Source organism: Ochlerotatus camptorhynchus, unplaced genomic scaffold (assembly GCF_037179485.1).
Source record: "Ochlerotatus camptorhynchus isolate MF236.1 unplaced genomic scaffold, CSIRO-AGI_Acam_v1.1 ptg000284l, whole genome shotgun sequence".
In the NCBI taxonomy this organism is placed as follows: domain Eukaryota; kingdom Metazoa; phylum Arthropoda; class Insecta; order Diptera; family Culicidae; genus Ochlerotatus; species Ochlerotatus camptorhynchus.
The window spans coordinates 3,529,984-3,542,129 of NW_027040773.1; the positions used below are offsets into that span (position 1 = coordinate 3,529,984).

At 38.2% G+C, this 12,146-nt stretch overlaps 1 protein-coding gene across 2 annotated transcripts in view; it reads right to left on the minus strand.

The window, feature by feature from the left end:
* The window catches only part of wwk (white walker), a 76,162-nt gene extending 69,023 nt beyond the window's left edge, over positions 1–7,139 (minus strand). For both annotated transcript variants that reach the window (XM_065228171.1, XM_065228170.1), the window contains exon 1: positions 5,894–7,139. In XM_065228171.1, coding sequence (XP_065084243.1) covers positions 5,894–6,065 — 172 coding nt within the window. In that variant the 5' untranslated portion in view covers positions 6,066–7,139. The remainder of the gene's footprint in view (positions 1–5,893) is intronic.
* Between the last annotated feature and the right edge of the window lie 5,007 nt (positions 7,140–12,146).

A 12,146-nucleotide genomic window follows, 5' to 3' on the forward strand; every position in this document is an offset into this window, starting at 1 on the left:
GTGTATTTTATAGATTATTGAAAAGTTGTAGAACATTATAGTCATCTAAAACAAATAATTTCGGAAATATTTACATAAAATTTAATTTTTGAGGCCCTTTTATAAAAACGCTTCATAACTCAAAATCACAAGTAGATAGAGACATGACGTCTTCTACAAAGTTTTCAGATATGAAGCAATCTACAACTTAGCTGAAGATTTTATGTCTCTATCTGGTCAAGCTGAAAGCTAGATTTTGCAGCGCCACCTGTGGTGAAGTTCAGAACTAAAACTAAACTTCATTCAATGGGTCTTGTCATCTTTAAAAACTCTTCTGAAGCACCCTGAAAAAACCACTGTGAAAGGTGTCAATGAAAAAAGTTCATGGATTTGGCCGTTTGTACCACTGTGCACGATCGACGCTAAACATCGACGGAAAACAAATCAAGGGTGGGAGCGGAATGGCCAAATAATATGTTCTGTGTATGATATGGTAATGATTCGTCAACTGTTCAAAGAAGTACTTAGATGCTACGATCGCGTTCGGTTTTGTATTGTTTTTATACCAGTAGCTTACAACCAACTGGACAGGATTACTGGATACATTGGATTCATATAGTGAGACCTTTCCGTTATTATCATTTTATATACCATTTATTACATGACATATTATATATTGACTAACATTTATATAGCTCAGAGCGTTATGTTGGGTTGTTCACGCATCCTTCCACCCCTGAGGATTCAAGAAATGCTTCGTTGTTTTAATGTTTTTATTTGAAAACGAATCATTTCAAAGAATTATCTTTGCGGTGAACTCAACGCAGTAGGCCTGACCGTTTAGATGTTTGTATCATATCTCAGATCCGGAGTGATTTGAGATTTGGGCATAATTGCATTTGTAAACAAACACGTCAATCCCCGATTTCTCGCGAATAAAAGCTCAATCTCAAAAAGTAATAACACTATGAGGTAGAGGAATGATTCCTCTATCATTTGGTATAGTTTGTTTGTGAGATTGAGCTTTTATTCAAGAGAAATCAGTAATTGACGTGTTTGTTTACAAAAGCAATTACGCCCAAATCTCAAATCACTCCGGAGATATCAACATCAATATTGACAAAAATTATTAGGCTTCATCTAACCTAATAATTTTCCAGGATACTTTCTCGTATTGGCTACGTTTGTATTAGATTAGATTAGATTAGATTAGATTAAGTTCCACTTTCATCTTAGTGGAAATCACATATATTCACAATTTTCCGAAAAATGCAACTGCACATTTCTTTTTTGATAACTCAAGAATTTTGCTAGTCATTGAAATGTTCGGAATTATGAACCGTTTCGACTGTCTAGCAATGGAAGTGTTACTTTAAACAACTTTATGTTTGAAATGTTCATGAAATATTGCTGTTGCTCACACTACCCCGCTGACGCGTTTAATACAATTTTCCCCTGATTTTGTTTTCCAAAAACAAAAACATTTTCAACTCTTATACACGAAAACGAATTTTGTTCATTTAAATCAAAAATATAAATGTTCCTTCTCTTAACATGTGAATAATTCAAATTAAATTGAAAACATGTAGTAATCAAAAAGATCTACGTTCAAATTAAATTCAAAAGCATGTTTATTCGACAACATGGAATTTGGATAAACGATTTTTAGCGTATCTTTCCTTCTTTTTTCCTTCTTGTTTACATTCAGCAGAATTTAGCTCCAGCTGCTCCAGTTATTCCTCGGAACTCAACCGAATCCGGAAACCTACCAAACCAAGTGTCCAAATAAAGTTCCAGCACGACAAAACCGGCAGAACCCCACAATGTCAACGTCACTCTGCCGTTTCTGATGCCAATCCCCATATCACTCTTACCCAGGCCCGACGTCGAAAGAAAAAATAAAATCCGAAATAGATTCCGAATCCATTCCGGATGCTTCCCCTGCCCCGACACAAAATTTAGAATGAGGACCAGCGTCAGAAACGACAAAACAACGCCAATATCACAAAGTTTTCCCGATTCCACTGAACTGGAACCCCCGGATCCCGAACCAAGACGCCCACCCACAGACCAACCTTAATCGACCCCGAAAAATAGCTGGAATTTAGATACCCTGATGTCTACAGATCTTTATTCATTTATTTCCCATCTTTTTTAAAACAATGGTGTTTCAATGCGTTAGGGCAGAATTGAAACACGTATGTATAACGAATTTTGAATCAAGAATCTAGATTTCTAACAATATCTCAATAATGTGTAACTCTTTATCAAATCCAACGGTTCGTATAGAAAGGTAAATAAATTTGGAAGTCATCTATGGCAGAATCATGGCCGTTTTCGGTTCATATCCGATCGAAAAAGAGAGGTTAAGTGCGGGTTGTGCTTAGTAGGATGGAAATAAGATTAAAACCCCTATTTTTCTTCACATAGGTAGGTAGTTGTCAATTACTAATAATATTTACGTTTTTTTGTCAAAACGAATATTTTTAACATAAACGTTGCTTCCCGGAAAATTTGGAAACCCTAATTATAACAGTTTTTATCCTCTTTAACAGAGCACAGACATCCAAGCTTAAACAATTTTTTCGAAAAATTATGTGTAAGAATTCAAATTAAAATACGTTAGAAACACTAGCGCTGCCATACGGAATGGTGCGACTCGAGTTATCACTTTTTGCGATTATAACTCATTAACTGAACTAAAATTTAGGGTGATCTTATTGACCGTGTATCCAAATGAACTGTCAAATTAGTTCAAAACAAACAAGACAAAGCAACGAAAATCAATTGAGTTTTCGCGGAACCATTATTTTCGAAAAAAAAACTAAGTTCCTTTACAGTTTCCTGTAGATCTACAACCGCTTTTCGTTCCAATTTTAACTGGGCATAGTCGAGGGCATAGTAGTCAGGAGCAAAACTGACTTTTGTTGAGTTCACTGGCGGCGTATCTTCAAATGATTAAGTGAGGTTGAGTAAGATTTGAACACTGTTTACCCTGCATCCGTTCATCCAGGAATTCGAAAAGCCTCCGGGAGGAGGTTAGGAATATGACTTGGATGGCTGTTCTCTGTGCTACTACGTAAAAATGACATCAGAATGTATTTTGGTGATGACGTCACATGTTTTGTTAATTTTTAAGTTATTTGATAGTTTTAAAAATCACTGAATGTTCCGTTTGTCATAAGGTAGCAATAGACGAGTGCAACGGTGGATTTGAGTTCACCCACTCGAGAAAAAGTGACACAAGGTGCGGACAATGTTTACTAATAATGAACACTAAATGTTCATGATCAATTATTAATGAATATTTCAGGCGTAACATTTGATAATGGCACAAAAGCATTAGTAAACAAACTTTTTAAGGCCCTTTACATGCGAACCAAAGTACGCCCATGCAAACCAATAGCACTTTCGGAAAGTTGAGAGTTGCCCCTATCCGATGATGTTGTTGGTTTGCGTGAGCGTACTTCGATTCGCGTGTAAAGGGCCTTAAAAAGTTTGTTTACAAAAGCTTTTATGCCGTTATCAAATGTTACGCCTGATTTAGTGTTCATGATTAGTAAACATTGCCCACAGCTTGTGTCACTTTTTCTCGAGTGAGTGAGCTCAAATCTATAGTCACTATATTAATTATCTGGCGGATATAATATCCTTCAAACTGACAACTTTAATTTCTTCAATAATAATCTGGCACCCAGTGAAAATGCTCAAGCTTTTGCAGAACGTTTTCGTTACACGCAACATCTTATTTTATCTGTGCAGTATCAATATCAATTCACAACAAAAATATTGTTATATCGATCAACGTAATTTAAACTGATGTATGATGTCAACGGATGCAATTTTGTTCGCCAAACCGGTATAGGGTAGAGAACTACTTCGGCCTAATCGCCCATTTTGGGCCTATCGATCAGAAAACTTCAAATAAATCCATGATTTCAGAGTTAACAAGTCAATTATGCGTTTGGTACGATACTTTAGTTAATAAGCTACGGAACGAAGTCAATGAGAACGCGTGATATGAAGGTTTACACCCATTATTCCCAAAAACAAAAGAAGTGCTCCGACCGAATCGATTTTTATCTTCATCCGATAGGCCGAAGTGAATTCATTGGCGTTTCAATGCGTTAGGCCGAGTTTAGAATCCCTAGGCCGAGTTTGGCGTCAAGAAGCAGTGTTGGACTTTTGACAATATCTCAACGATTGGTTTCTCTTTATCAAATCTTACGGTACATACAATTTAATATATATCTGAGTACTGCGAAATCAGCCGATTTTATTTTTCAAAATCTTCCGAAGTTTCAAATTGTTTTGCTGAAACAGCTCACGAAATTGTATATACATGCTGTCAAATAAACTCTTGGCTCCTCCTCCTCTACTCCAGAAATAACGTATTGGTGATGGGAGTGCACCTGCCCACAAAGCTCACATGACTCTTATAAAGTTTGATTACATTCTTATTTCAGCAACCCAGTTTTGGCATTATCAATATCAAATAAAAACACTTTTTCGAGCATCACGCTCGATGATTTACATTATCCGCCTATTAAGGTGGGTGTTTCGACAGTTTCATAATTATAATTCTTAATTTGTTTTCAGTAGGTGGTAACACCTTTACTTGTGGTTCAAACAGCAACTACCTACGTGACTTCTGAGCTCTTTTGAATGTTCGGCTCCTGTTTGACAGTTTGACTCGGCTCCCAGATGACAAGCATTTTGAATTAGTTTGCAGTACTCAGATATATATTACACAACCAGCGGAATGACCTCTGTGCAGCTCTTTGGATGTAATATTCAACAACTTTTCTTTCTATATGTACACATTTTTTTACGAAATAGGAGAAAATCTGTTAAAAGAACCTTTCAACGCATTCCTGTAAAATTACTATTCCATCCGTCCGAAATCTATCTATCAAAAAGTATATTATTTATCGTCTACGCACTAGCCGTCTACCGTTCTCCATGAAAAACAAAAAAAAAAGCATTTAGAAACGCATTGATAAATTAGCACCTGAATTGATATAATTTTTGTTCGATTTAATTATCGTCACGATCACAATACTTCCACCACTTTGATTTAAAAATAAACAGTCATGCTCGATTGGCTCCCGCAAAAGACAGGTCGAGGTCGAATCGGCTCCGGTCACTGTCTCCACCAGACTATGAATATAGTGACTGTACTCAAATCCATCGGTGTGCACTCGTCTATAAGAGTTAAGATCAAAACAGTGATATTTAGGGACAGTGGAAATTTCCGGCAAAACAAGCAACACTTCGCGGTTGAGAAATGTGAACAACATGAAACTTCGCGGCGATTCCGAGGCAATATTTCAACTCACAAAATATTAATAATGCACTGTAGTTATTTTTTTATTTTTCTTAAAAAATAAATGCAAATAACATTTTCAGAAACATTTCTACTCCACATTATTTTTTGGTACGAAATACTTAAATGATACATGCGTTTTTTGTCAATTTGACATAAAAAATATAGATGTAAAATCAGATCGATAATATCTAGACCAGACTCAACATACTTCATCGTCATTGGAAAAAAAAACAATGACTTGCATATCGCTAGAAAAAAAGAGCGTTCTTGATTGGCTCTCGTCATTTTCAACCAATTTCGCGACATTACGCCACTGTCCATAGTGATAGTTAACGTTTTTCCGACGAAACAAGTACCTATCCGTTTTACTCGGCCAGCCCGTTTTAACCCCATCTCTCCTACAGCAAATACTGTTTTTGCTGTCAACCTAAACTCAATAATATGAGTCAATTGGTCTGTCGGAAGTCAAACCGGAAGGATACGAACAGCAAGGAAAAATAGACCACTTTATGAGAAGAGAACATTACTAGGTACCTGATGACTGCACTGACGGACCATATCTAGGCACTAGGATAGTCTGCTTACCATTTTCAACGCACGAGATGATTTTTCCCTTTCGGCGACGCAAATTGGACTCCAAATTGCTCTCGTCACCGTACTCCTCATTTCCAGTGTCCTCCGATTCCTGATGGGCATCCTCGATGATGCCGCTGTCGTGGATGTTTTCGCTCGCTAGTAGAAGCGGATGTTGATCCATGGTGATAGCGTGCCACACACGCGACGAACTTGTTCAAATACACAACGGCACAGCTTTTCCTACTTACACACACGCAAACGGTAAGAGCTCGACCCCGTTTCTAGGTTGGTAATTGGATCGTAGGCAGAAACTGGATATCTAATTCCTGTGCATATTTATTTAAACACCCATCCACAAATATGGAAAAATGTTGAATCTCATTTATTTGTGTTTCACTTTTATTTTTCGTTTTCCGTTGATGGTTTCCCGGTCGTATTTTCAGTGATAACCTCAGCAGCTTATTCGAATACCTAAAACAGAACATTAATCACTCACTCATGTTTCACTAATCTTCTGCCTGCTAACGTTTATCCTTCACCCACTTATCAAAGTGTTAGCGTGGCCCCTTTCCACCTTAATATATGCACTCTTAGCACAAACGCCTTCCACCCACGCAGTGCCAATTTTTTAACCGTGGTTCGAAATTTATGCAACCATATTCGTAACTACAACAACAAAAACTCACCGAAACCGATTATCTTCCTTTATTGCTTTTACAGACCTTACGTCAGAACGCCACTAGGTCTGTTAAAACTTCCTCCGCACTTCGAGCATCAAATAGCTTGTTTTCTGGTTTTCACGCGATGCCAAGAAAATCAACTTTGCACGCAACACCTCTGAACGTAAGAACCTGGAGGGTGGAAGTGAAAATTCAAATTTCCTTGCAGCTCCGGCACTGAAAAATTTCCTTTTAACAATCGCACTAATCGATTACGCCGCAATTTACTTCTTCTTCTATCGATTACGACATTAGCTCGCTATTTCGCATTAAAGAAAATCCTCCGATAATGGAATGCATGCTTCACACTTCACAGCGATGGGATAGACATTTTTCTTGATCCCACACCCATCTGATATTGCGACGGGATAGTGAAAAACACTATTGTAATTATCCTTCGATATGTACCAGAACAAAGACCTGACTAAAGCGAAAAAAAAATCTTCACCTCACGCTCCACCCACAAGATTGAAAATTTTCAGTCCAAGGGAAGGGGAAAACGTATCAGACTGCGAAAAACACGGACTGGACGCTAGCTTGCCTGTGACACGAATGACGATCTGCCAGCGAATCCAACAATGAGTTCCCTCCGTCTAAATTCAGGCGCCGTGGAACGCCTGCGCCGCCCGAATGCCGGCTCCTGACAGAGGGCACTCACATTTACGTTTGTCAACATTACGAACGGATGTTGACCGCGCGCTTCCATAGCCATGCACCGTAGCTTCGCAACCAAGGACGCATAACCGAGATACCACGTGAATTTTATGATCATAACATAACAAACGTAGACTGCGTCTGCGACGATTGGGGTGTTATTTTTTGTCTTTGGTTTGGATGAAAAATGCAGAAACAAAACACGAAAAACGCCGGCAAACAATGTGCTTCAAGCGAAAGTACATCCATGTTGAAGGGTTGTTTTTGAATAATTTTAATCAGTGTGAAAAGCTTCTCACTTTATCCTGTGAAGAGCTCCATTGGAATTAAATACATAATCAATGTTGGATCAGGGCCTCCCTTAGTTCAGTCAGTAAATGGGGTAGCAATTAAGGGTATGCGATAAATCGAATTATTCCGTTTATTTCGCTTCGAAACGGAATTCCGTGGAATTTCACGGAATATTTTGAAGCTGTTTCGCTTGTTTTTTGTTCCATTTCGTTTCGCTTAGAGCAGAGCAATTTTGAGTTAAATTTTTCAATGTTAACGGAATTTCGAGAAATTTCGTCTATTTACAATATCCCAATTATTTTTTTTTTGTTTTTTTTCTGAAAACGAAGAAGTTCATAGAAAATGTTGAGATACGGCCAAACAAGTGAAATTTATTTTCTCCTTAGTGCTTGCTTATTCAATTTTGTCAGCCCCTCTCCACGTCATGTTTTTTCTATATATATATATATGTTTTTCCATCGCCATAAATATGGATGTTTTGGACATGATTTAGTGCATGTCCATTGGATAAGTGAAGGAATTTTAAATATAAATGTGAAAGGTCACATTTATAGCTGTCACAAGCGGAAAGCAGTAAATTTTTCCTTCTTTTGTAAGTACTATACAAATTTCCAACTCCCTCTCCTACCCTAACTCGAAGACATCATACCAAGAAGACTGGCAACTTTGCGACAGATACAATAGCGCTGCGCTTGAGTGAAGGTGGAAGCAATGCATAGAAAAATGAACAAATATACAAACCATTCTTCAGAGGTTGTAATCTTTGCTATCAAATTCGTTCGAAGCATTTACCTTTGAGCGGCAGATGACGCGATTGTACCTGTCTCATAGTGTTCGTCGAAGAAAATGAAAGAGTTGCCAGTCTTCTTGATTTGTTGTCTTCGCCTAAATGCTAACGAAGTTATTGCTTAGGCTCTCAACATTGAAAATCATTATAATGGGGTGTTTACATATACGCTGGTTCACTAGCTCAACCACCTCAACCCGAGGGGGACGACTCTATCTACGATGCACAAAAGATTGTGTTTTGCTGTGGCTAGCTGCGCGCACGTTGAGTAGATAGAAAGAAGATTGATGACGATTCTGAAGATTTCCTGCAAAAAGATGATGCGCGATGCAAGTAGATGCGAGAAATGAAAGATAATTTTTCGAAGATTGATTCGCTAGTGTGAGATTTGTTGAGCATCTAGGCTTGAGATTTAGATGTGTCGCCCCCCTCGCCTCAACCAACTAGCACGAATTTCAGTAACTCCTGAAATCTCATGCTGGTAGCTGCTGTCACCCTGCTTACATTATGCTGGCTACTTTTTAGTACAGTTCTAGTACACTAGCGCTATCACACCAGCACCACTGTATACAGCCCATACGTGATAAACGCATGAACATTAGCAGTTTTTCACACAAAAATGCGGTAGATTAAACAGCGCTATACACTCAAGTTTTGTTTACAAGTTTTTTTAAACGACAATTTTCGAAAAAAAAAACGTGTTTTTTTTTTCAAATAAAACGATATTTTTTACATCGATTATTTAAATAACACGGTTAAAGAAGTCAAGTATTTTCTAAGGAATGCACGTTTAGCCAAAAGCAAACTTGGAAGTATATTTTGAGTAGGTTCGCCGGACAATACGGGTACATATTTTTAGAACGGGAACGAATTGTAGAGGCTGGCAATCGATCATTCTCGCCATTTCGGAATCAAAGATGGCGACTTCCGGTTTGTGAAAAACTGTCAAATAGCCAGCAATATGGATATTTTTGGAACGGGGACGTCGTGTAGAGGATGGAAACAGATGTTTGACACCATTTTGGAATCATTGGTGACTTCCGGTATGTGATGAAATATCGAATACTCTACAATAATGGTATTTTCGGAACGGGACGACGTGTAGAGCCCGCAAATCGATTATTGACACCATTTTGGAACCCAAGATGGTGACTTCCACCCTAGTAGCACACTTGTCGCTTAACAGTTGTGGTTACTTGAATGCACCTTATTTCAGTCACAATCAAGTTGCAGCAACTTATTTTGATGGATGTGTGTTGCTTGGGCAGTATATGAAAGTGCCAAATAAATGTTTTTTTTTATGTATAATGCGTTTATTTTTCCAGGCTCATTTGCCGTAGCTTTGCGGAGCCGATATTCATTGTTTAGATTATAAAATAACTTAAAACTAACGTTAGTATCGCGGCTATCGCGGCAAATTGTAACAAATGGATGGCAAAGTAGGGATCGAGAACACAAAGTTTGGAGAGCAATAAATTAAATTGCAATAGTCGATATCTCGGCTCGCCAAGTTGTTTCTAGGTTGTTTTCCTCGAGCCCTGAGGGATACGGATAACTCGGATCTAGCAACACAATTGAGGGTGCATGACCAAAGCACGTGGTCGATCTCATGATAACCACTACCAAAAGCTCACAAATCAATGCCTGCGAGCCCGATTCGAAAAAAAATGCGAGTCTAACGGGCAGTGATTGGACATGAGCCTCGACATGACACATGACACGTATAAAATCACGGCTCATGTCCAACCATTTGAACTACGGTTTGTTCCACACCTATGGGAGAATAAAATGTAACCATCAGTAATTTCAAATAATATCAAAAATTGAATAAAAAAACATTTTAAAAATAAAAAAATAAATTATATAGTTTCACTCTACGAAAAAGTAATACGAAAAAAATAAATTCAAGAAAAAATAAAAATAAATGCTATTTACAAAACTTTGGATCACCCTATTTATGCACCAGCCTAATATCATAGAGGTAACTCTAAGACTAGTAAGTCCCGAAGAAACGTGCTCAACCTTTTGGTTCAGCTCTGGTACTATCTTCGGTCCCAAGCAAATCGATGTACCCCTCGAAACATAGGAAAATCCACGAACCCCTCATTTTATCTGTCAAACTTTCATTGAGTTCTCCAAGCAGGATCTCACGAACACTACACTAATAACATAATTTTACACACACTAGCGTATACTGTCATGTGCACGGTAAGAATCAAACATCCATTTATGAGTAAAAGTGAATCCATTGTCAATAAAAGCGGCACCACTAATTAATGAGTAATTCATTGTGCCAATTAAGTAGTAACTGTTAGCTACTGTTAGCAGTAACTCATTGTTGTTCAAATCATTTACTCATTAATGAGTAAAACCACCTTTATCAAAAATGGGTTACCCTTTACTCACAAAAGGGTACTTGACTGTTACCGTGCAAGCGTAGGGTTTGTTTTCGTTTTGTTGTTTATTTTTACTTTAGAATGACAGTTCTTACAGCAAACAAAAAATTTCTCACAGGTAACAAAAAATTTCATCTCACTAACACACGCAAATCGTACCAATATGAACCCGGCTGTAGAGGACTATAGCTAATCAAAACAAACATAGTGTAGTACTTGAATTTCGATTAGAATGGGATACGTTAATCGTTTGCTTGGGGCCAATAGCATAGAGGTAACTCTAAGACCACTGGGTCCCGAAGAAAATCATTATTATTTTTGGCTCACTCAGTACCAGAACAACGGTCCCAAGCAGTCCCAAGCTATTTCACTCACCCCTGCATGTTCTGCATGAATCCACACACCCCTGATGTTATCTGTCAAACTTTCATAGCGAATCAAAACAAACATAGTTTAGTAATAGAATTTCAACTAGAATAGGGTACGTTAATCGTTTGCTTGGGACCAATAGGCTACTAAAGTGGTGAGCCAATTTAAAATCGTTAGTTTCGTATTGATTGTTGCCAATAGGCTACTCAAGTAGTGAGCCAATTTAAAATCGTTCGTTTCGTATTGATTGTTGCTAATATTGCACCAGGGAAACAAGGAAGATGCGATACTAGCAACAATCAATACGAAACTAACTATTTTAAATTGGCTCACTACTTGACTAGCCTATTGGCCCCAAGCAAATCGATTAACTAACCCCATTCTAGTCGAAATTCTAGTACTACACTATGTTTGTTTTGATTCGCTATGAAAGTTTGACAGATAAAATAAGGGGTTATTGGATTTTCCTATGTTTCGAGGGGTGAATCGATTAGCTTGGGACCGAAGAGAATACCAGAGCTGAGCCAAAAAGTTGAGCACGTTTTTTCCGGACCTTCTAGTCTTAGACTTACCTCTATGATACTAGTGAGAACAGAACAAGAGCGACACGATATACCTTCTACACTGAGGCGGCAGCAGACTGGAGAGATGCAATTGTTTGAGCCAATACCCGTTGGGTCAATAACCTCGTAGCTGGTGTGCCTCGGTCGACTCGGTAGGCAATTTCGTTGTTACTATCGATGGTATGATGTGCCGATAGTGGTGATGATTTTGCTGATGTTGGTGATGATGGGTTAAAGCTGGACCGAAATCAAAGCGCTCGGCGTATGATTAATGGCTTCCTGACTCGCGCACTTGTTGTCTATAACACTATGTCAACTTACTTTGGTGAGAAAAAACCCTCGCGTGGGGGAAAAAAAATAACAAACAATAGTCATTGGCGTAGCCAAGGGGGCCAGGCCCCTGCAGAATTATCCACCCCGCCCCCAGAATTTTTTGTGTTTTTTTTTAACTCGCCGGTATTTTGTTAAGCTTGTCAAGTTCGA